The following is a 26,454-nucleotide window of genomic DNA, read 5'->3' on the forward strand; positions in this document are numbered from 1 at the left end:
GCATGGTGGTGTGGGCAAGGGAAAGATACCCCCTTGCTCCTCACTCCTCACTGATCAATACAGATCCCAGCTGTGACTGGACCATGGATTCAGACATAGTCCTTTGCAGCAGCCTGGGCTCAGGTGTCACCATGAACCTGGTTGGCAGTGCAGGTCAGTTAAAATGGCATGGACCCAATAGCAGTATGGCCCTTGAACCTCCTTATGTCTCTAGGTGTGAGCCCAGATCCTCGGCATCAACACTAATTTTTGACTTTTATGTCTTTACTACAAGCTAAGTTATATTAATTTTAAAAGGCATAAATGTTTTATATGACACCTCTGTTTATTTCACACAGCACATTTGAACAGTCGTATTGATTTTGAAAGCAATTAATTAAAATTAAGTATAAGATTAAATGGATTTTTAGTGTTTATTTGATCCTGAATTAATAAAAGGTAAAGAAAATGCGAACTATAGAAGAATCTCTGAAGATTGCAAGCCAAGTTTATGTTTTTTGTTATACTATTTTTGTGAAATATACCATTGCTAATAGCTAACTTTAAAATCAATGTTATGGCCAGTAAGCAAAAGATAAGTTAATTATATTGTTTGAGAATTGTGCCTTATAATTCATAGTTAAGTGAGTGGAAGAAATTAATTTTAATATTTAAGTATGGTCTTTGGTTAGTACATTTTTATATGATTGATTCATGTGGTAATTAAAATTCTACTACTCATTCATATCCCAGATGAACTTTAAGGGAATGTTTTTCATGTTCCTGTTGAATATTCTGTCAAATCTTTCATTCTGATCCACAGTCAAGTGATGCTTCCAGTCGCCAATGGTTCCTAATGGGAGAAGCACAGGATAGCACCTACATAAGTAGTGGTATCGGGACACAGTCCACCCAAATCACTCTGTTCTCTACAGCTGACACTGCACATCCCTCTCAGGAGAGTTAGCTTGACTATCTCTCCTCTCATCAGAGAAGAAACTTCATGAGTAGCAACAAAATAAATAGATATCACTAGCTACTACCACTGAGTTGTAGCCAATTTTTAGAAAGAAAAAAACCTTAAAAGTTAAAAATATATATTAGAATTTTAAAAGTACATTTTACTATGTGCCAATCATTATACTAAGAAAACACTGAGACTTCAAACACAGTATATTTCAAACACAGTCTTTTGAGGTATATGCTGTTTGGTTCTTTATTTTTAAACAGAAAAAAAAATGAGACCCAGAGGGTTTTAGCAAATTAAGTCAATGCTACAAAGAGCTTCAGAGTGGTTACTGTTGTGGTTTTACTGAGTAGAAATTTGAAATGATCACTCTGCTAGTTAAAATGAAAACAGTCATTTAGGGTCCTTAGTTGTCTGAGAGGATGATACATTGTTTGCATTTGGAACTGATGGCGAGCTATCATGGGTAAGACATTTAGGCTTGCTCAGAAATGAGCTGTGAGAATTGATGTTAAGTGGCAGAAGAGACAATATAAAAGAGTTCCTGAAAAATATAAAAACCCAGCAATATTTAAATATAAGCTAATACAGCAGAAAAAGGGTATCAAGGGGGAAATGTTCATTCTTACTCATATCTCTGGGCATATGATGAGATCATAATAAGTTTATTGCCTGTTTACTTTACTGAATTCATGTCAGATAAAGTTATTATGACATAACTCTAATTTTTATGATGTAAAAAACCTCACACATCAGGAAGCAGCATTTTAAACTTTGTTTTCAATATAGATAGACAGTAAGTTTACTTGTCCAATATCCTATAAAAATAGTAAATAAATTGTTCTTGTTTAAGCAGTGTATCCCCATGTCTGTAATCCTAGTTTTCAGGGAGCATGTGCAGTAGAGACAGGAGGATTATAAATTTAAGGGAGCTGTGGTTGCTTAGACTACACTAAGAAACACACGTTCTCTCTCTCTCTTTGAAACACACACACACACACACACAATCCCAACAAAACAAGATAAAAAACCAAAATAAAGCAAAATAAAAAAAAAAAAAAACAACTCCAACAAAACAATAGCACAATATCAATTAGAGCCTTAACTTCTAACACATCTATTTCCTAGGACAAGACCGCTGACATACTTTAAAAATTCATTTATGTGGCCTAAAAAGAAGGAAAGTCATATTTATTTAATAAATGAAATTGTCAGATTCTTAACTAAAACTACTACAAAGCCTTCAAATTCTTTGTCAACTAAAATGCTGGAAATTTCCAAATGTCATTATGTCATTATCACCTGAAGAAATACTTTAGAAACATGTATTATTTCTTCAAAGTATTCTAGGAACACTCAACATTATTATTTATTTATTTATTTTGCTATTACTGACTAGTAAATTTCACCTTTGCGGAGGAATGTTCCCTCATTATTTCTTGTCCCAATTTCCTTTTTTATATCATCATAATTTGCTCGTGGGTCAGATTTCATGTTCTGAAATGTAGCTTGTCTCACAACAGCTTCCATATCTTCTTTACTCAGTTCTTTCTCCAGAAAACTGCAGATTTTAAGCACTGAGCCCCTGAGGTCCTGAAAATGTCATGGGTTGAGAAGTTACTGACCTTTTAATGGAGGTGTGAGTTACAGCCCAGTGTGTAACATGAACATGTACGATTTACTTTTGGAATGCAAAGATTGTTCAACACATAAAAACATCATAGAAATGGGGTAAAGTAAAACTGAAATTATTATTTATTGTAATTGATACAGAATAAACTGTTAATAAAACACAGCTCTTTTGAGACTGTAGCCTAAACTGGCCTGGAATTCAGTATGAAGTCTATGCTGCTCTCAAAGTTAGGCATGGTCTTCCATTAGTAGTGTCCTATGGGCTTGGATTAGGGGTTGGAGCTACTAAATCATAGTGTGTGTGTGTGTGTGTGTGTGTGTGTGTGTGTGTTTGTGTGCATGTATGCATGTGAGCATGCAACGTGCTTGGTGCATGATGGGAGATTGTGCTACATGGGTAGAGCTCAGAAGACAAATTTAAGTAGTTATTTTTGGCCTTCCACCTTTATGGAGGCTGTGAGGATTGAATTTTGGTTGTCAGGTACACATTGGAAGCCCTTTATCTGCTTAGCCATGTCGCCAGCCGAGGCACACTTAGGGAGTTTTTACTTTGTGCATCTACTTTTTACTTCTGTTTTAATTCATGGGCTCTACAGAAAGGTCCTTGCTTACTCTTGTTTTGGAGTCTGTCCCAGAGAAGCCATTCACTTAGTTTTCATTAATCAGTATTTCAATAAGTGCCAGAATTTGGTGAACTTTAACAACTTTTCTTTGATTTACACAGCATTTTAAGATACTGTTTCATTGTGACCAATCAAAAAATATTCTAGAGATTCATAAAAATGGGGAACTTGTCCCATCTGTCAAATAATTGTCTATGGCTGTAATTGTCCACAATTTACAGTAGTTACATGCCTCACTGCTGTTTGCTGGCCTTCAGTAGTGAGCATGGGAAACTTTAGTGAAGTGGGTTATCAAGTCAACTCTAGCCTCCCTGAGAATATAGCCAAAAGAAATGAAGTCACCATTCAAAACCTTACTGTTATCTAGTGTTATTGCTGTACATCTTCAACTTCGAGATATGGACTTGGCCTAATGTCCACCAACAGTAGAGAATTTATGATATCTGTCATATACAATATATTATTAATATAATAATAAATATATTATGTATTTATATTATATAATAAAATATATTATTATTCAGACATTAAAAATGAAATGAAATACTGTCATCTGCAGTAAAATGTATGAAGTTAATTGTCAGGAGTCATTTCAGGCTTCTCCTTTTTCATGTCTCACAGGGCCTTGGGGTGGAAATCTTGAGACAGAAAACTTAAAGTTAACTAAGACATTGTATGCTGACCTTGGAGATTCAAGCTTCAGAAGGCACCTCAGAGTGTCTTCTTTGTTTGCTGCTTATCGCTAACAGCAGGTGTTCTAGCCACTGACCTTGCAACTGCCCCACTTAGCTGCCTAGCTACTGAGCCCCTCCTTTCCTTCCCCCCTTCCCCCTTCCCCAGTTTCCTCTGCCCAAGCTCCTCACTGAGGAGTATTTAAGACATAGAACTTGCTTCAATAAACGGGATGCCTTGACAAAAGAATACTGCTTGGCGTCTGTCTCTCTCTCGCCCATGTCTTTCAGATAGTGCCACTTCAGAGCCTGGAATAACTTAGGACCTGCTGGGTGGGTCAAGTTAAGGATATCAGGTTAAGTTAATAAGCCAGACAATGAGACAAATTTCTTGTGTTCTCTTATATGTTGAAATTTAAAAGCCAACGTTAAAATAGAATTGTTTGTAATAGTGACTGGGGAGGGTCTGAGTTGGAAAAAAAAAGAATGGAAATGACAGAAGTGTTGCAAAATAAGATCAATGCATATTTTATTAATGGTCAAGAATTTAACATCAAATTCCACTAACAGATGTAATTAACATATGATAATAAATTTTTTAATTATGGAAGCCATTGGTTCTGTGAAGTTTTGAGGTTGCCTTTAACACAGGTGGTTTTTTTTTTTTTTTTTTTTTTTTTTTTTGATTTTTCGAGACAGGGTTTCTCCGTAGTTTTTGGTTCCTGTCCTGGAACTAGCTCTTGTAGACCAGGCTGGCCTCGAACTCACAGCGATCCACCTGCCTCTGCCTCCCGAGTGCTGGGATTAAAGGCGTGAGCCACCACCGCCCGGCTTTAACACAGGTGTTTGTATAAGAAGGGATCACAAAAGATGAGTTTAAATGGAGAAGAGAGTACAGAGAATGTCCAGTGAATGAGGCAGAGGCTAGACATTAGGAATCATCTCTAACAATAAGCCCAAAAAAGAATTAAAGTATGAAGATATCTTGGAGAATGTGCTTTCAATCTAGAGAAGAATAGTTTAAAAGAAATCATTTAAAAATATAACTACCTCATCTTACCTTCTTCATATCTTCATAGCTCAGAAACATAATATTGAAGTCATTTCTGTGTTCATACCAGCCTCTTATGTGGTCAAACCAATTGCTTCCTAGCACTGTGAAGAAAAGTAACATGTGAGAATGCCAAGCTGTGTGTTGCATATCATCTTAATAGTAAGTGAAATTCTGACTCTACATGTGATATGATGTGGGATAATGCTCTTGTACCCTGTTAAGATTTGTCACTTGTATTGGTTTAATAAAATGCTGATTGACCAGTATCCAGGCAGGAAGTATAGGTGGGGTGAACAGACTAGGAGAATTCTGGGAAGAGGAAACGCAGAGAAAGTCGTCATTTAGAGGAAGCAAGATGAGAATGCTGCACTGAGAAAAGGTCACATAGTTAAACATATATAAGAATTATGGGTTAATTTAAGTTGTAAGAGCTAGTTAATAATAAGCCTGAGCTAATAGGCCAAACAGATTATGCATAATTAATATAAGTCTCTGTGTTTCTTTGGGACTGAGTGACTGTGGGACCAGGTGGGACAGAAGCTTCTATCTACACTGATGAGCCTTTTGCTTTAATTAATCCACCTATATAGTAGAATGAACAATTCCACAGCTGCAGTAAAAAGCCATACACAGGCTCATGCAGAACATACAACAACCTTCAGCGTTTGTTCTGCCAGAATGGATTATTCTACTTTTGCCACTAGTTGGAAGGAATTGATAGAATATCTGTAAACTACAATATTTCCTACATGACATGTTTTTGTAATCCTGACAATCTTCAAATGGTGCAAAAAGATAAGCCAGTTGATAGTTCGTAGAGTTGACATACAATTTTCACTAGAGATAAGTTCTTTGTGTTTTGTTTTTTGTTTGTCTGCTATTGTTTTTGTTGTTGTTGTTGTTCTGGTGTTTTTTGTTGTTGTTCTTTTTTTCTTTTTTTATTATTATTATTAAAAATTTCTACCTCCTGTCATTCCCCCCTCCCCCCTCTCCCTCCCTCTCCAGTCCAAAGAGCAGTCAGGGTTCCCTGCCTTGTGGGAAGTCCAAGGTCCTTCCCCCTCCTTCCAGATCTAGGAAGGTGAGCATCAAAACAGACTATGCTCCCACAAAGCCAGTGCATGCAGTAGAATCAAAACCCAGTGCCATTGTCCTTGGCTTCTCAGTCAGCCCTCACTGTCAGCCACATTCAGAGAGTCTGGTTTGATCATGTGCTCCATCAGTCCCAGTTCAGCTAGCCTTGGTTGTTCTTTTAAAAAAAATGCCTGACTCCATTTCTTTAAGTTGTGTTCTATAAGTCTGAGAATTTGGTTTTCTGGTACTTTTTGTGTAATTCATTTGAGTCTGGATCGATTAATTAATACTTACCTCTTCCATCTAGAAATGCTTGCATAAATGTTTCCACAGAATTTGAGGCTTCAAATAGAATGACCAAATTTGAATAATGAAAGTAGGAGGTCAAAACATCTTTAGGATTTCTGTAGATATAAAGAATCTGTAGACAAAATTATAAAATTATTTCTTTAAGCTAATCTTGGTTATACTTATAAGTTTTTAAATAAAATTTTATAATATTTAATTATGACAATAAGCATAATTATTTCTTCTAATCTCTGAGCTGTTCAAAGTCAAATGGTTATTATTTATATTTTGGTGTTACAGAGAGTAATGTAATAAACAACCTTTCTCTATGGCATTTCATGTTTTAGAATGTCATTCAAAAAGAGGTCAAGATCATGATGGGTGCACCCACTGAAACAATCTACCTGAACTAATGGGAACTTACCAACTTTAGCTGGACATGGAAGGAACAAGCATAGGTCCAAACTAGTCCCTCTTAATGAGGTTGACAGTTGTATGGCTGGGGCAGTCTGAGGGGCCAGTGGCAGTGGCATCAGGATTTTTCCATACTTGCTTGTACTAGCTTTTCGGGAAACTATTCACTTTGGATGGATACCTTGCTCAACCTATATAGTAGGGAGGGCCTTCGAACTTCTCCAAAGAATTGTGCCTTGTCCTTTCTGAGGAGTGGATGGAGAGTGGGGAGTTGGTAAGTGGAGTGAATGAGAGGAAAGGAGGGAATGGGAACTTGGATTTGTATGTATAATGAAAAAAGATAGTTTGTTTTCTATCTTAAAAAAATAAATATTAAGTTAAATTAAAAAGAATGTAGCTCAAATCTTAAAAAGCAGTATTATTTGTAATGTTCATAAATACTGAACATTAATTTGCCTCATATGATCAAAATATATTGTATAATATTTTAAATATAAATTAATTACCCATGAGTGTCAATAGATGGGTATTATGTGATATTGGAAAACTAAGGTAACAGAGGAAATAAATCTGAAAACAAAATCTAATAATCATATTGATATACCTAGTAATCTACTTATAATCTTCAAAGAACAATAAGTTTTTCCTTCATATCTTTCAGAAAAATAAGGTAAACATAAGCTATGGGCATAAGTAGTATAAAAACTCACATAGAAATCGTAATTTGTGGGCATCTGTTTACAACATTAGCACCTGGGTGTCTATGGCAGGAGGAGGAGCTCATGTCAGCTTTAGTTACACAAAGTACTCTTTTAAGAAAAAAAAAAACGATGGGGCTGGAGAGATAGCTCAGAGTTATAATATTTAGAAAGATAATTTCTTTCAAATACTTAATCTGACTGATATTCCTAACATTTTGCAAGCATGGCCCAGAAATATCACAATAATACATCACTACTATGGTACTCGTCAAAGAGCAAAAGTGGCTGCTACTGTTGCCAAGTGAAGCCTGAAGTGCCTTAGTAAGCATACCAAATACAATCTAAATCAGGCAAAAACATTTTGAGGCTCATGAATCATTTTTCTACTTTGCCCTGACCCCAAATGTCAACCCTTTATGACTATTTCTTTCTTCTTGCTGTGGGACAATAATTTATACCCTGTCAATTGTATTTTAATAAAACATTGATTGGCCAGTAGCCAGGCAAGAAGTATAGGCAGAACAAACAGGCAGGAAGTAGAGAGACAGGGCAACAAGAACAGGAGAATTCTGGGAAGAGGAAAGCTGGGTCCACAGTTGTGATCCAGCCACAGAAGAAATAAGGTGTGATTACCTTGCTGAATAAGGTACCAAGTTTATCTATGTGGCTAGCATAGATAAGAATAGTGGGTAATATAAGTTATAAGAGTTAATAAGAAGTATGAGCTAATGGGCCAATCAGTTTATAACCAAAAAAAAAAAAAAAAAAGGAATTAAATAAGGAGGAAGGAAAAGAATAAGAAAGAAAAACCAAAATCCAAAGAACATATCTCTAGGCTTAAAGCAAGGAAAAATTTCAAAAATGTGAATTTATTTAAAAGAAAAATAGGGCAGGCTCCACCGACCCCATGTGCATCAGCAGGAACAGGTATCTTATATCTTGCCTGGAAAGCCCTTGTTCTCTAGGCCCTAAACCCAACACCTCCCCCACCCACAGAACCCCCAGCAATCAGGCAGAAACTCTCTCTCCCATCAACCATCTCCTGCCCCAGGACCCACTGGCCCCATCTACACATGAAGGGACAGCAACTCCTGGAGCCACAGGCTCAAACTCCACTCAGAGGAAGAAGCCCTAACTGCACCTGGATGAAGAGCAACCCTGGGAGCTACAGAACCCACTTGTACCAATTAGAGGAAAAGATAAGTAGACAGCAGTGTAAGAATACATACAACAACATAAAGAGCAACATGGCATCACCAGAAATGAGTGGTTCTACAACAACCAGGTCTGAATATCCCCACATACAGATGAAGAAGAAAATGACCTTAAATATAACTTTATGAAAATAAAGGAGGCCCTTAAAGAGGAAATGAAAAGTTCCCTTAAAAAATGGAGGAAAAAACAAACAAAAACTGGAAGAAATCAATAAATCCTTTAAAGAAAATCAACAATACCATGAAAAAGCAATCAAACAAGGGAAGGAAATAGTTGAAGACTTGAAAATTCCAATAGAGGCAATAAAATACAAACTGAGGAAATTCTGGATGTGGAAAATTGGGGTTAAATGAGCAGGAACTACAGATGCAAAAATAACCAACAGAATGAAAGAGATGGAAGAGAGAATCACAGGGGTTGAAGATACAATAGATGAAATTGCTTCATTACTCAAAAAAGGGTAAATACAACAAATTCTTAGCAGAAAACATCCATGAAATCTAGGACACTGTGAAATGACCAAACCTAAAAATAATAGGGATAGAAGAAGAAGAATACCAGCTCAAAGCATAGAAAGTATTCAACAAAATCATAGAAAACTTTCCCACCCCAAAGAAGGAAATGCCTATGAAGGTACAAGAAGTATACAGAACATCAATTACATTAGACCCCTCAAAAAGTCCCCTTGTCATATTTTAATCAAAACACTAAATATACAGAATAAAGAAAGAATACTAAGAACTGCAAAAAAAGGCCAAGTAACATAAAACAGCAAACCTATCAGAATTACACCAGACTTTTGTCTTTTTCTTTTTTAAATTTTTTTATTCAAAAATTTACTTCCTCCCCTTCTCCAATTCCCCTTCCCCTCCCCCACTCTTTCTCTTCCTTCCCCCTCCCTTCTTAAGAGAGGGCAGGGTACCCTGCACTGTGGGAAGTTCAAGGCCCTCCCCAACTCCATTCAGGCCTAGGAAGGTGTGCATCCAAATAGACCAGGGTCCCAAAAAGCCAGTGGATGCAGTAGAAACAGGTCCTAGTGCCGTTATCGATGGCTTCTCAGTCTGCCCCCATTGGCAGCCACAACCAGAGAGTCCAAACAAGATCATTGGGCAAAAATTACACCAGACTTTTCAATGGAAATTTTGAAAGCAAGGAGGTCCTAGGCAGATGTTCTCAAGACACTAAGAGACCACAAATGCGAGCCCAACTACTATATCCAGCAAAGTACTCAATTACAACAGACAGAGAAAATAAGATATTCCATGACAAAACCAGAGTTAAACAATACCTATCCACAAATCCAGCCCTACAGAAAGTACTAGAAGAAAAACTCCAACCAAAGTACTAGAAGAAAAACTCCACAAAAACACAGGTAACAGGTAACCTTACACCAGCAAACCCCAAAGGGAAGCACACAAACACTACCACCACCACCGAAACCAAATATAGCATCAATCTCAACCTTGAATACACAGATTACTTCAGAGTAAATGTTGGGAAAGGATTTTCCAAGCACATGGACTGAAGAAACACACAGGTGTAACTATACTAATATCTAACAAATAAATTTCAAAATAAAATTAATCAAAAGAAATGGAGAAGGACATTTCATATTCATCACAGGAAAAATTCATCAAGATTAAGTCTCAATTATGAACATCTTTGCCCCAATACAAGGACACCCTCATTTGTAAAGGTAACATTACTCCAGCTTAAATCACACATCAAACCACACACAATAATAGTGGGAAACTTCAATACTCCAGTTTCACCACTGCACAGGTCTACCAGACAGACACTTAACAGAGAAATGAGGGAACTAACAGATGCCATGACTCAACTGGACTTAACTGACAGCTATAAAACATTCCACCCAAACATAAAAGAATATATCTTCTTTTCAGCACCTCATGGAGCTTTCTCTAAAATTCACCACATACTCTGTTACATAGAAAACTCAGCAGATACAAAGAAAATGGAATAACTCACTGTACTTTATCAGCTCACCATGACTTACAGTTGGAATTCAACCAAAATAGTAATTGTAGAAAGTCTACAAATACATGGAAATTGAACAATCCTCAAATGAATCATCAAAGGGTCCAGGAAGAAATAATGTAGGAAATTAAAGACTTCCCAAAATTCAACAAAAATGAAAGCACAACATACCCAAACTTATGTGACAATATGACAACAGTACTAAGAGAAAAGTTTGTCTATCTTTGGAAATCAGTATGGTAGTTTCTCAGAAAGTTTGGAATCAATCTACCTCAACACCTGGTAATACTACTCTTGGCCATATATCCAAAGGATGCACAATCATACCACAAGGACATTTGCTCAACTATGTTCATAGAAGCATTATTCATAAGAGCTGGAACCTGGAAACAACTTAGATGCCCATCAATTGAAGAATGGATAAAGAAAATGTGGTACATTCTCACAATGGAATATTACTCAGTGGTAAAAAAAATGACATCTTGAAATTTGCAGGCAAATGGATGAAACTAGAATAAAATCATCCTTAGTGAGGTATCCCAGGTTCAGAAACACAGATATGGTGTGTAGTCACTCTTCAGTGGATATTAGATGTGATCAAAGGATAACCAAGCTACAATCCATGATTCCAGAGAAACTAGGTAAAAGGGGGAACCCTAAGAAAGACACACATGGAGGGATCCAGGAAGGAAAATATTAAGATTTCTTGGGTAAACTTGTAGGAGGTTATAAGAGAGGAGTTGAGGTATAGGAACATGAGGGATCAACAAGAGTGAGTTAGGAGAGAACAATGAGGAAGATGCCTTGGCAGAGGACGTTATGGAGAAACCTGGTACCAGGGAGATTTTCAGGAATCCAACAGGATGACCCCAGCTAAGACTCCCAGTAATAGTGGAGAGGGTGTCTGAAAGAGCCTTCCCCTTTATTCAGATTAATGACTACCCTAATTGTCATCATAGAACCTATATCCAGTAACTGACGGAAGCAGATGCAGTGACCCACAGTCAAGCACTCAGATGAGCTTCTGGAGTTCATTTGAAGAGAGGGAGGATGCATCAAAATAACAAGGGAAGTAAAGAGCATGATTGGGAAGCCCAGAGAGAGAGCTGGTCTGAGCCAGTGGGAGCTCAGAGACTATGGACTGACAGGTGAGGAACCTACATGGGACTGAACTAGACCCTCTAAATGTGGGTGACAATTATGTGGTTTGATCTGAGGTAGGGGACCCTGGCATTCACACCAGGACCCATCCCAGGTACATAAACCTGCTTTTTGGAGTCCATTCCCTATAGTGGAATACCTTACTCAGGCTTGATATTAGGGGTAGGGGCCTGCTCCTGCCTCAAGTTAGTATTTCAGACTTTGTTGATTTCCGAAAGAAGGCCTTACTCCCTCTGAGGAATGGATGGAAAATGGGAAGGGGGGCTGTGGGAGACAGGGAAAGAGAAGAGGGGGAACTGGTGTTGGTATAATAAGATGAAAAGTAATTTTTAATAAAAAATGAAAAATAACAACAAAAAGAAAAATCAGTTTTATAAAACTAAAATTAATAATGTTGCTGATGAAAACACACATGAGAAAACAATGAGGATGAGCTAAAATAGATTCATATCTAGAGGTGACAGAAAACAAACCAACAAGAAGAATGTAATAACATATTAGGCTAATGATAGAACCTTTTCACATAATCAAAAATAATGATGGCCAATAAACATTAAACATGGTTACTTCCATTATAAGGATGAGGATACAAATTAACATACATTTGAGACAACTTTTTCTAGCTGCCATTTTGAGAAACATCTACAAGTCTGATATGTCATGTTACTGAAGAAACACTAAGAATTCATCTATTGAGCATTTCTGCAAGAAATGACAAATACACTTTTTTCAGAATTACTGCATCACTTCCGAATGTGGAGAACTCTGGTCACTGTGGCTCTGCAGCACTATTCATGGGTGTGGATTCTAGGGAAGCTGGTGGAAGAGTACCAGGAGACACACTCAAGAATGTTCATAGCAGTTGCATCACAGTGACAAAACATTGGAATAGCCTAATTATTCAGTACTTAGAGAAGGCATTTCATGGGTACAGTAAGTCATCACTAAGCTCTATGACATACTTTGACTTTTTTGTTCTTGAAAACTTTTGGCACTAAATAATATGGGAGGTGGGTACAAAAAATACGAGGTGATGGCATTTTGGCAAAGTCCACATTAGGACTTTTGTACTCAAAGAAGGGTGCTCTTTCTGCTATTTGAATGTTTTCAGTGTTGTTCCGGTGGCCATCAAAATAAATCAGGCTGAGGATCTGCTGTGTCCAGACAGTACCTGTAAGAACAAATAACAATCCTGTTTTCAATCTTGAAGAAGGTTTTAATAATGAATACCAACAGTAATGTCATCCATTTTACAAATAATTTGGAGCTCTCTTTCCCTTTAGCACCCTAGGCATGCTTGGATGTGTTCCTTTTTCATTCCCCTTTGTCTGTGTTGAACACTCAAGTCAGTAAGGCTGAATTCTACAACTCTGTTCCTTTCTCACTTACAAATATGTGCTGATTGGTAGTGATAATCCAAATGATTCTCGTAGTGTCTGTGTGTTCTATGCTTCATGTCAAGTCCTTTCGTTAATATTTAACTGCTATTGACATATAACATTTGCAGACATTAACCTGTAAAGTGCAGTATTACTACATGTGGATACATACAGTATGGTCAGATCACAGCAGGGATAGCAGCACTTCTGTCTTGCTGACAGGTTTTTCCTATTAGGAACCTACTACTTTATTTCTTAATTTTCATAAGATATATAACAGGATACTGAATGCTACTTTATTGCTGTTCATGGGAAATTCTGACTCACTTCTGAAACTACTTTATTATTTACTTATCTTTTAGAATGGTGAGAAAACTAATAGAATTAAATATTTCCAGTTTCAATTTTGTATCTTGCTTTGTACCTCAAATACGTGTCTGCCATATTCCCAGTGACTGATCATAATACACATGTAGAAAGAGGAAACCAAAGATTTCGGTGTTATTGATATTTGGTCTCTGGACTATTAGATCAGGTCATACAGTGGAAGTATTTTGGAAATACATGTAAAATTCCAATTCTATTCCCTTTAAGAATGGACCCCATGTGATCATATACCGTCATGCTGAGATTTAGCCTTAATTATTAATGGCTACTCCAGATAATTTATTAGTGGCAGTGTAGATTTGATTAACTCTTAATTATTAGTGACTATTTCTGATAATTTATTGGTGACAGTGTAGATTAGATTAACTCTTAATTATTAATGGCTATTCCAGATAATTCACTGGTAGTGGTATATATTGGATCAACCGGTCACTATTTCCAGTGAGGAGTTATGGTGCACCATATGAAGCAGATCCTGAAATTTTGAAAGAGCTGATCATGCCAAGACATCCCAGACTCCAGGGCTTCCAACAGTGAATATGTCAGTATCCTGTGTGGCACAATATCAACACTCATAGCCCATTACATCCTTTCTGAGGACCTCCAGAAGCACCCAGCATCTCTTCAGCAGCTGAGTTATTTAGTTATTATCTACAGTGAACCAGGGACTGCCTCATGGGGTCCTCCAAGTTTTGTAGCACATTAAACATCACAAAGACAGAAAGTAAAGTAGGATTTAATATGAACAAAAATATTTTTGCAAAGCATCTTTATTTACTGAAATGGTCAAATACAAACATATAATCTTGGTGTTATTGTACAAGGACAATGGGGGTAGGGTGGGGATGTGAATCTTAACACCTATAGCTTTACTATTTAGTCTGTGTTAACCACTGCAAAAACTTACACCAAGACTTGTAAGTTTCACCTTCTCCTGAGGTACAAAAGGAACTTCAGTTCATCTTCATGTCCAACAGAAAACAGGAGTCAAACGGAAGTGCTTGTGCTTTCTTGTCCTGATTAGCTTCACAAACTTCAAGGCTTCCAGGCTTCCAGGAAGTCTCACTGTTTCAATTTTTTTTTGAAAATTTTAAGTACATTACAGCTGTCTTGGAAATCTTGTCAACAAAATTGCATGTGTTGGAAATTTAATCATTGTCTGAGATTAAAGTCTCTACATAATAAAGCATGTATCTTTTAGAGAAAAGACTTTTGATTATCTCAGACTTGTTCAATAGGGTAAGGAATGTTGCCATCCTTTACCAATAGGCTTTTGTTGGCTCCATATTTGATTCCTACCCCCCAGCATTTTTCCACAATAAATTACAATTTATACAAGGCAGGTGTTCTTAACCTTAGACACTTGAGTTTTATTTGTGTTTTGATCATACATTGTTCTAAATTGTAGGTTGCTGTGATTACAGATACTGTTGTCTGATGGGATTTAGGATATTGATGGAGACAAATCATTGGACATGTATGAGGGGTTATCTATATTAGGTTCATCAAGTTGGACTGCAGATGTAAGTTGACAAGGTACCTTCAGCTGCCATTGGGACTTCTCCAACGTGACGATGTATTCTGTTGCAACAGTGAGAAAAGTCACTGATATTGTTGAAATGACAGTGTGTGGAAAGGAGAATATTTATGCACTTATTATCAAACCAAAATACTGAGTGTTGGTGACACACATTTTTAATTCAGGTAATTGGGAGGCAGAAGCAGATGGATCTCTATAAGTTCGAGGATAGCCTGGTCTACAATCACTAGTTTCAGGAAAGGCTGCAAAGAGACAGAGAAACCCTATCTCAAATAAACTAAGCAAAATAAAGAAACAAGAAACGAAACAAAAACGAATGCCATATGGCCTATTTGTGCCACTCACCAGATTTTGGGTATGTGACTATGAAGACATCATCATCTCTAATTTCCTGATCGTCCATGTTTTCCACTATGTTCATGCTAACTATAGATCTTAGAAAGTTATAGCCTCTGAAGTTAAATAAATATTCATCTTGATTGTCCATAGTGATTTTCCTAGAAGAAAAATTATAAAGTTTTCTTCACTATCATAGTATTTTCCAATAGTGAACAATGCTTCTTGAGTGCTCTACATGTACCAAGCACCACTGAAATGTCCCTCATGTATTAATATTTACTACAATAATCAATTATGTATGCTAGATTATTAAAATTTTAAAAAAATCTTATGTAGCTACATTTTATTATCACTCTATAAAATATGAAGAAACAAACATAGTAGGAAGTTAGAAAGAGTTTTCTGTAATTCCAGATGAGAAAGGTGATCTTAATTCTAAACATTCAGATGAGGAAATTAGGGTACAGAGAATACAACCAAGTTATTCAAGGTTGTCCATCAGGTCAAATTAGAATGAAGAAAACAAACAATTGGGTCAGAACATGTTTGTAACTGAAAAGTTTTTTTGTATAATATGTTTTTATTCCTTATAAAGAGGCCATATTATAAAGGCCCGTATTTCTACATTGTATGGCAGCCATAATTCTGAGCAACCTTCAGGGTACAATTTGTACCTGGTCACCTAGCCTTTTGAGACAACTTGATGCCATCCTAAACAAATAGTTAGTTAGGATATGCTAATGTTGCTGTGCTCCTTCTATTGTAATTTAGGTGATTGCCCAGGGAAGTGGTATTAATTCAGTCTAATTGAGAGAGCAGCCATAATTCCATATATGAGCTAACTCATTCTCTCCTTCTACCCAGGAAGAAACAGAATGTTAATGAACTTCTCCCTCAGTTTATCTTTTGATATGAAAGCAGTTTTGATAATAAAAGTGGGTGATCTTAGGATTTAAATGAACCCTAAGACTCCCTCCTAATATTGCCCTTTGAACTGTGCCTCAATTATTCCCATGCCTCAACTCTGGTTCAAGAAATAATATATGTTGTGGTTGAACCCTGAAATGGGGGCTTTCCATGTGGAGCTGATCAGTTAACCCTAATAAACACTGAAGAAATGGCCAGACATACAAAGGAGAATGTGAGGAATCCATGAGAAAATGGTACCACAGTTGGATACCTGAGTAATGAGTGAACAGAAATAAAGAATCGAATTTGAAGAAGCATAGAATAAAGCAGAACACTAAAATTGGGAGTAAAAAAATTTGTAAATATATTGAACTAAAGGGGAAGGAAGAAGCAATCAAATAGCTATACAGTTGATTGGAGCTATATTAAAAGATAGAGGAACAAGAGTACAGCAACATCAGATAGAGAAATTTTTAGAATTTATAGAGCAGCTATGCTTTTTGTTTTCTGAGTGCAGGACTTTAGATGCTGTGACATGGAAAAAAGTTCGGATAAAGATTCAATAACATTATTGTAATTATGAACCAGGAAGTATCTCTGTTGATATGATTCATTTCTGGATCCTAATATAGGAAATGTTGGACTTAAATCCTGTATGCAGGAGATACTTCCCTCTGAGTCAGTTAGAAGGGAGACAATACCCTCTACACCACCAGAAGAGGTGCTAGATGCTTTTACAGAACTGAATGGTTACAATCAGTCAGAGCCTAAAGAATTAGTGAATGATGAAGAGGAATCTTCATCTCACTTGTTAATAATCAGTAATGCTGAAGACAGGGAAATGATAAAGAGGTTCAGAAGGAGCTAAAAGGCTTGAAAAAGTTGGTAAATGTTTTGGGAGGTCCTTCTGTCTATGTGTTGCTTTTATTGGTTAATGAATAAAAAAAACTGCCTTAGCCTATGGAAAGGGCAGAACTTAGGTAGACAGAGAAAAATAATGGCATGCTAGGAAAAAGGAGGCCAGGTTGGAGAGATGCCATGAGCTGCTGCCAGAGTCAGACATCCCAAAACTTTGCCAGCTATCCACTGCCACATGGATATACACAGATTAATGGAGACGGATTAAATTAATATGTAAGAGTTAGCCAATAAGAAGTTAGAGCTAATGGGCCAGGGAGTGTTTTAAATGAAATAGTGTTTTCTATGTTTATTTCAGGGCTAAACAGCTGGGAAGCAGCAAGTGGCTCTCTCCTCCAACAGATTGGCATGACAATATGGGTAACTACATCCTCATAAAAACCTGAGAAAGATTAAAAAGTAATCCTAGACACAAAAGAACAGAGTTGAGCGTGGTTTGACAATGGCATTTTCTTGGATGGGCTTTGGTTGCAAGAAGAAAGCAGAGGCATAGCCCTTTTAAGAGAAGTTTTCCTGACTCAGGGATAGCAGAAAAGCTGCACCATATTGAAGCGCCAGCTTTCTGGATCTTGTTGCCAGTGTGTCCTCTGGCTCTTTCGGGAGATGAAGCATTTGGTTGGGGTTTGTGATCAGACTTCTGCAGTTTGCTTAATGGCAACATGGACTGGCTGTGTGCCTTAGAATGGGGTTGTGTGCGTGGCTCTGAGAGGTTTGAGCAGCTCTACCATGATGGACTAGGTGGGCAAGCAGGAAGTATCATATATACCATAGTAATGATGCAGCTTAAGTTTTAATAGTCTCTTAGCATTTTAAAAAGTTCTCCTGGACAGTAAGAAATTAGAGATATGCAATAAAGACAAATCCAGATGAGTCATAGTGTTAGACAAATGTGTGTAGACTTGGAAGAAAGAAAGGAAGGTGTATGGAGAGTCATAAAATAAAGTTAATGTTTTAAAAAAGGGTAAAGTCTTTAAAGAGACAGTACAGATAGTCATAGATTAAAAGGAGTAAAGAAAAATAAGCCACATAAAAATGGAAAATTCACAGAAAGTCTGTATTATGTATATTATTGTGTTATCTTTAAATTTTTTGACTGTGAATGAGCTAAGTATGGAACAGTATGGAAAAAAACTATGCCCATATTCCCAAATATTGTCTATAATGTTTGTTTACATTTAAATGCGGGTATGATATAGATTGAGACATTTTATTATATGGCCTGCTAAGCTAAACAAGATGCGTATCATAAAGGTATCATGATTCCAAAATTGGGTTTAAGGATATGTTGCTTTGGATTGAGGATCTTCTCTTGTTTCACAGAAGATGAGAACCTGTAGATTATTTTCAGACTGTTGTGGTTTGATGGAACAAAGTCTCCCAAAGTTTACTGTACATGCCCCCAAAATTGCTATGCCCAACAATCAGCAGGAAGCAGTATGGGGAAAACTGTGCCCACATTCACAAATATTGTCTATAAATGTTTGTTTACATTTAAATGGTAATATGATTTATATATGAACAATTTGCATTGGTATAGATCTTGGTTTATGGATACAAATTTAAGGTCAATCTAGTTATATGCATATTTCTGCTCTTGATTAAGGTGTTGTGATTGTATAGTTCATTTAAAAAGTGTAATGTATAATTAAGAAATACAAGTTAATAGATACTCATATAAAATAGTCAAGTTTGTAGTCATGTTGGTGTTAGATTTTCTAGATGTATAGAGATATATTTTAGTTAGATAGGTATTCTTCAAATCTTTCAGAGACCTTCAGAATATGGCTTTTAAAGCATTTTAATAACTTAGGACTTTTCATGACAATGAGACACATCTGCTTATGGCAGTACCAATCTACTTCAGGAGGAAGATAGGCATCGAAGAAGCTCCTTATGACATTTGTTAGATGAAGTAGACATGCAGGATCCACAGAGAAATGAGCACTGAACTTGCATAAAAAAGAGACAATCCTCTGGGGTTACTGCTTCATAAAAGAGTCTGCCAGACATTCTGCAGGATACAGAAGAAAGTGACTGACAAACTGCCAATATATGTGGAACAGTCTTTGAATTTTCCTGCTTCAAAGAAAAGTCTGATGGATACTATGGGCCAATAGACTGAAGACAGAAGCCCCAATAGTACGGAAGAACTTTGGATGACTATCCATGTAGTGAGAAGTCTCTGTCAGTTCTAGAATTTTGAAAGTTGCTTGCAGTACTGTTTCTGTTTACTTAGGTAATATTATATCCTCCTGGAGTCTTTGATTGAGTTGAAAAACAGATATGGTTTTCTTTAGTTGTGATAAAAGATAAAGTAGATATAAGTATTGTAACTGTAATTCTTGCCTGATATATGTTTTGTTATGTATAATTTTACTATGTTAAAGTTAAAGCCTTCCTTTCTGTTTAAACAGAAAAGGGGAAAATGATGGAGACTAGAAATCGCAGATCCAGGACTCTTGTCAGAAGAGTAATTCTCTTCTTGGTTTAGGAGGTCCTTCTGTTTATGTGCTGCTTACATTCGTTGAATAAAAAAACTGCTTTGGTCTTTGATAGGGCAGAACTTAGGTAGGCAAAATAGACATAATTGAATGCTGGAAAGAAGGGCAGAGTGGCAGACATCATGGTTCTCTTGCCAGAGATGGATGCTGGTTAGAATCTTGCCAGTAAGCCACAGTCATGTGGTAATACACATTCGTGGAAATGGGTTAAACTAACATGTAAGAGTTAGCCAATAAGAAGATAGAGTTAATGGGCCAGGCAGTGTTTAAATGAATACAGTTTCTGTATGATTATTTCAGGTGTAAGCTAGTTGGACAGCCAGGACAAACAAAGGACCCACTCTCCTTACAACATCTTCCTACTGTAATAACTGGTTTAGATTTACCTACAGTACAAAGAGCTTCAAAGTAGAGCCAAACGTCTAACAATAGTAATGAATCCTCTTTACAAGCATGTACCAGAGAAACCACTAACAGAGGAAAATAGATGAAAGGATTTCCTTTGTTTTCCTCAATAGAACAAAAGGACGCTCAAGGAAATTTGCCTAGGATACATACTTGCATAATCATTTAAGTTACTCAAAGAATTAAAAACTAACTGAGCTCAGTATCTAATGGCCCCATTTATCCAGAAGGTATTAGAAAATATAGCAAAAGATGCTTTCCCTCCAGGGAATTTAAAGCAGATAACCAAAGCTTGCTTGTCAAGAGGAGACTATCTATTGTTGAAAATCAAATTTGAGAACAGTGTCAGGTCACAGCTGAGAGAAATAGAGCTCAGCAGGTTCCTATTTCATATGAAATGCTTGCAGGTGAGGGACTTTATACAGGGGCAGATCAGTAGTTAGACTTTGATATGGCAGCGTATGTCAAAATTAGCGGTGCAAAGAAGGCCTGGAAAAGATTTCCATTGTGAAAAGAACAGACTGAAGAGTTATCTAGTATAAGACAGGAACTAGATGAATTATTTCCAGACTTTGTTTCCAGACTAACACAGGCATCTAATGAGTTTATTGGAGACTCAGAAGCAGGAAAGTTAATATTAAACATCTAGCCTTTGAGAATGCTAATGCTGTATGTAAGCTGGCTCTAAGACCTTTTATAAAGCAGGATATCATTAGAGACTATATCTGAATTAGCACAGATATTGGCCAATTGGGAATGGCCATAGCTGCTGTCTTCCAGGGAAAGACAATAACATCCTGTTCCAGCAGAGAGATTTAGGCTCAGAAAGAATCCAAACTACAGAACTTCCTGGAAGATGTTTTGAATGTGATCTTATGGGGCATCAGGTCAGACTATGTCCTGAAAGGAGAGTAAGCCTAAGGACAAGAAGAGAACCAGGATAATGGAGAAGATGTAGGAGAGGAAAACATTGGACTAGTGAGTGCAGTTCAAAAAGAGATAACCTAGGAAATCCCTTTTTGTGGAACAGGTGCAGCGTTCAGCGTTAGGCCCTGAGACAAAATAATGGGGCAATCCAGCAACCTGTTCTCCAACAAGGAAATCCATTCAGGACCTTTTGAGAGCAACCCCAGGAAGTGCAGGGCTTGACATCAGTTCTTCCATATGCACAGTTTTGACACCCAAAGTGGGATGCAAGCTTTTCCACAGGGATTTATGGGCCCTTACCAAAGAGCACTGTAGGGCTGTTACTAGGAAGAAGTTGCACCATTATGTAAGGAATTATTGTTGCTCCTGGAGTCATTGATGCTGATTTTGAGGAAGAGATGAAGATGGTAACTCACTCACCAAGTAGAGTTTCTGTAGGAGAAACAGGTCAGAGGCTTGCACAATTAATTTTACTTCCTGCTGTGCAAACCAAAAATAAGATTAAGAAAGTCAGGAGATGAAAGGATAGATTTGTTTTATCTGATACCTATTGGCTACAAGCCACAGGTCCCCACAGATCAGAACTCACATTGTTTTTAAATGGAAAAGATTTTCGAGTCTTCTATATACTGGTATGGATATTTCGGTTATAACTGTTAGCCAATGGCCTTCTAAGTGGCCAAAGACAGAGACTATCACACAACTCCAGTAGACCTCCTAGGGCAGGATTAGGGTATTTTTTGGAGAGGTCACTAAAAAACCTACACTCCATGCAGACCCAGTATCCTGTGAAAATGATGAGCCTATATGGGTAAATCAGTGGCCTCTAACAAAAGAAAAATTACAAGCTGCCCAACAATTAGTGCAGAAACAGATGGATAATGGACATGTTACACCATATAATTCACCATGGAATTCTCCAATTTTTGTTATTAAAAAGAAATCAGGACAGTGGAGATTGAATTAGAAATTATGGAAGGTTAATGCAGCCATGCAGCCTACGGGAACATTACAACCAGGGTTTCCTTCTCCTTTTGGTTTCTGCTCCCTGCCTGTGAGTTCTGCGTGTCTTGCTCCATGTATGGAATTGATTTAATTGCTTTTAATTTGTCAAGCAAAGCATATTTCTCAGTATTTAACCAGTACCAAGGCAGGAAACTAAAGCGGCTCAGAAACTAAAGCATTAGTTTGACAGAACCATTCCTGTTGCCACAGTTGCATTGCTTCTAGCTGCAACTCTGCTATCACAGCATCTGCTGGACAATAAAGATTGCAGTTTACTGGCTCACATAGCAGGTAATTACTAAATGAATATGACACACTACATTAATATTGCAACTTCTAGTAACTTTTTTGCTAATACTATTGATTGTATTATGCGAGGCTTATTTGGTTATGTTGACACTTCAATTTATTGGGTATTGGGATTCAGTTTTCTTCTTCATTTTCTATCATTAAGAAAGAAAATGACATCTTTAGGAATGATACAGTCTTTACAGACTAATAATGAACAGTTAGTTGACAGGATTAATACTATCAAAAATCAAAAGTTGCCTAAAAAAATAAGACTATTAAAAAGGATAGCATTAATTTGATAGACAAAAATGAATCCATATTTAAGTGCACTAAGAAGTTATCTGAGAGAATTCATACTGTTGGATTTGACCATCAAAATTCGTTGAAAATTTGTGATAAGTTAGCAGATAGACTGTCTCTGCAGGATAGCAATCTGTATGCTATTCAAGTAATATCCAAGGATGAGATGTTATCTTTAAAGGAGAAACATCTGAGCTTGGAATCATATGTGAAGAATGAGGACCAGAGGCTAAGTGCCTCTATCAAATCACTAAAAATATATACAAGCCAGGAGATTCACGATTTACAGAAGATAATAGTAAAAAGATTTGAAATAATTGAGAAAATTATTGATCTGATGAGCAGGGAAAAAAAGCACAAGGACAAGATTCAAGATCATCAGTAGCTGTCAGAGATGATTTACCCAGGGTTTTAGCTTCCTACTCTCTAATCTACTCTGACCAAGCATCAAGTTCTAAAGGCCCCAAAGGATCCAAAGAAAGTAGATGGATACCTATAGAAATGAATGATCTAAAAGAAATCAAGCAAGCTGTTGTAACTTATGGCTTGCATTCTGCTTTTATTAAGGAGATGATAAAGACTTAGGCTTCTAGCATTAAAGCAACACAACATGATTTCTTTCAGTTAGTTTTAGTAGTCCTGGATGATGGAACTTAATTAATGTTTAAAATTTATTTCAGAGTAGAGGCCAAATTTTTGGGACAACAGGGAAAAGAAAAAGGCCTTGAGACTTCCCAAGATCAAATTCTTGGTGAAGGTCCTTATGCTGACCTGCTGACTCACAGGTTCAAGCTCTTTATGATGAATAAATTTTGTCCCTATGTCACACAGCAGCCTTAAATGCTTGGGACAGGATTCAAGAACTGAATCACATACCAGGGTTAAGCAGGGTTAGAGAAAACTCTTTACTGACTTTTTACAAAGATTAACTAAGGCTGTACAAATAGGAGTAACAGACACAGATGCTAGATGAGTACTTATTGAATCTCTGGCTTTTAAAAATGCCATCTTAGAATGCAAAAAGGTACCTGGGCCTTAAAAGTTTAGATCAGCACCTATGAATGAATGGATCCTGCATACAATGAACATTGAGACATTGAGCTATAATAATGAATCTTGGGTAGGAGAAGCAATTTCCTAAAGAATGATGAAACATCAAAAGGTCAAATGTTTTAATTGTGATAGAATAGTGCATCTGTGAAGGGATTGTAGACAAGGAATTCCTAGGAGTAATATCTCCTCTGGGAATGGCAAGAATAGGAGGACTCAGCCTTCAGGTATATGTAGAATGTATGGCAAAGGCCAACATTGGACCAGGGAATATAGATCAACAAAAGACAGACAAGGCAACCCAAGACCATTGGGAAACTCTTTGAGGGGCCTCTTGCAAGCCCCCAAGTCAAAAGTGGCCCAATCATTCTCAGTCACTGTGGAGGACATATCTCACAAGGAAAATTAAAAAAAAATCAGAGAATTCTGTAAAAGACCATACTGTTCTAGATGATGACATGAACATGGAAGATAAGTCAAAAATTCCAATAGGAAATAGGAAACGTATATTCTGGTAGACTTCTATAAATGATCAAAGACCAAAGCTAAGAGTGTGTATAAATGGCATTGTAATTTTTGGTTTGATAGACACAGGTGTGTATGTGAGTATCATTATTCCAGAATCTTGGCATACAAATTGGCCTCTTCAAGAGGCAGATGTTCAATTACTAGGAATTAGAACCATATCACAAGTTAAACAAAGCACAAGATGTGTTGACCTCATTGGGCCAGAACATCAAAGAAGGAAGCTGAAGCCATATGGGGCTAATATTGCAGTAAGTTTATAGGGTTGTGATCTGCTGCAGCAATAAAATACCCAGATTAACATTCCAAATTGGCTTCTTCAAGAGGCAGATGTTCAATTACGAGGAATTGGAACCATATCTCAAACGAATCAAGAGATGGATTGATAGTATTGGGCTAGAAGGTCAAAGTGGGAAGTTGAAGCCATATGCGGCTAATAGTGCAATAAATTTGTGGGTAATGACCTTCTGCATAATAGAATACCCAGAATAACATCCCTGCACCTCCAGGAACTCATGCTTCTGTGAAGGATATTATAAGGTGCTATACACAAAGGTTACCAGCCATTCAGGCTGTACAAGAATATAAAGCAACTAGCAAACCTTTAGAGGTACCAGCAGCCCTACCTTTAAAATGGTGAACTGATATACCAATATGGGTTAAACAGTGGCCTTTCGCTGAAGATAAACTGCAGGCTTTGAAACAAGAGCAAGTAGATGCTCACCATATTGAAGAATCCACCAGCCCTTAGATTTCTCCATTATTTGTTGTGAAAAATCAAATCTGGTAAATGGAGAATGGTGACAGATATAAGAGCTGTCAATAAGATAATTCAACCTATGGGCCCTCTACAATCTGTAATTTCTCTGTCTTCTCTATTATCAAAATGATGGCCTCTAGGTTATAAAATAGGTTTGTAGAAAATGAGGGCACAAAAGGCACAAATTTGGAGAGACTGGATGCAGATTCTTAATGACCTCCAAAGATTGCTAGGAGACATTTCCAGCATACAGCTGGCTGTTGGGACAAAACCTGATCTAATAATTCATTTAAATAAAACCTTAGATGGTGATAAAGACTTGAATAGTCACAGAGAATTCACAGCTGAAGCAGAAAATGAATTGAAAATTGTTGAAGAGAAATTACAGGAGGCACATGTCGACATGGTGAATCCAAATCTTAATTGTATACTAGTCATATTGCCTTCCATAATTTCTCCTATGAGAAATTTAATTCAGAGGGATGATATTATCAGAGAATGGATCTTTTTACCACATACATCCAGTAAAAAAATTTAAAAGTTATGTGGAAAAAGTCTCTGAATTAACAATAAAAGGTAAATTGAAACTTTGTCAATTTCAAGTAAGACCCAGCAGAGATTATAGTGCCTTTCATTACTAATGAAATAAAAATAAATATGGGAAGACAATGCACCTTGGGAACGAGCTTGTGCTAATTTTTTTTGAGAGAAATTAATAGCAATTATCCCCAAAGTGATAGACTTAAACTCATAAAGAGAACTTCTTGGATCCTTCCCCGAATTGCACATGATGCTCCAGTAACTGGAGCCTGTATATTTTATACTGACATAAACAAATCAAGGAAGGCAGGATACAAATCAGAAGAATTAAATAAGGTGTAATAAAGCCCTTAAAATTCTGTCCAGAAGGAATAATTATATGGTATTCTCATGGTGCTAAAAAATTTTAAAGAACCTCTTAATATAGTTACTGATTCACAATGTGCATAAAGAGTTATCTTGCATACTGAAACTGCTGAATTTACGCAAGATGATTGCATAATTGACTTTATTATTTATCCAGGTGTAAGACATGATCAGGAATAGGCTTTGTCCTGCATACATATCACAGATCTGATCCCATATGGGGCTGCCAGATCCTCTAGCACAAGGTAATGCAGTAATTGATTAATTATTGAGTGGAAGCATTTGTAGGCCTCAGAATATCATAAAAATCATCATGTCACTATTAAAGGTTTAAAGAAAAAGTTCTTTATTAAATGGGAATAAGCTAAGGAGATTATAAAGAGATGCCCTACTTTCTCTTTCTATAACCAAACAATGCTACCTGCAGGGACTAACCTAGAGGGTACTCAAAGGAATGAATTCTGGCAGATGGATGTGACCCACTTTGCAGAATTTGGAAAATTAAAGTATGTACAACACATCATTGGCACTTATTCAG

General features: G+C 36.8%; 1 protein-coding gene across 1 annotated transcript in view; it reads right to left on the reverse strand.

The window, feature by feature from the left end:
- Positions 1–662: 662 nt before the first annotated feature.
- The window catches only part of LOC130869971 (amine sulfotransferase-like), a 38,739-nt gene continuing 12,947 nt past the window's right edge, over positions 663–26,454 (reverse strand). Inside the window, exons 2-7 of the mRNA XM_057762504.1 lie at positions 15,426–15,577; positions 12,737–12,945; positions 6,292–6,418; positions 4,933–5,027; positions 2,356–2,539; positions 663–832 (exon numbers count right to left, since the gene is read on the reverse strand). Of these exons, the coding sequence (XP_057618487.1) occupies positions 714–832; positions 2,356–2,539; positions 4,933–5,027; positions 6,292–6,418; positions 12,737–12,945; positions 15,426–15,567 (876 nt within the window). The 5' untranslated portion in view covers positions 15,568–15,577 and the 3' untranslated portion in view covers positions 663–713. The remainder of the gene's footprint in view (positions 833–2,355; positions 2,540–4,932; positions 5,028–6,291; positions 6,419–12,736; positions 12,946–15,425; positions 15,578–26,454) is intronic.

The sequence above is a fragment of the Chionomys nivalis genome, chromosome 2 (assembly GCF_950005125.1).
Source record: "Chionomys nivalis chromosome 2, mChiNiv1.1, whole genome shotgun sequence".
Classification (NCBI taxonomy): Eukaryota; Metazoa; Chordata; class Mammalia; order Rodentia; family Cricetidae; genus Chionomys; species Chionomys nivalis.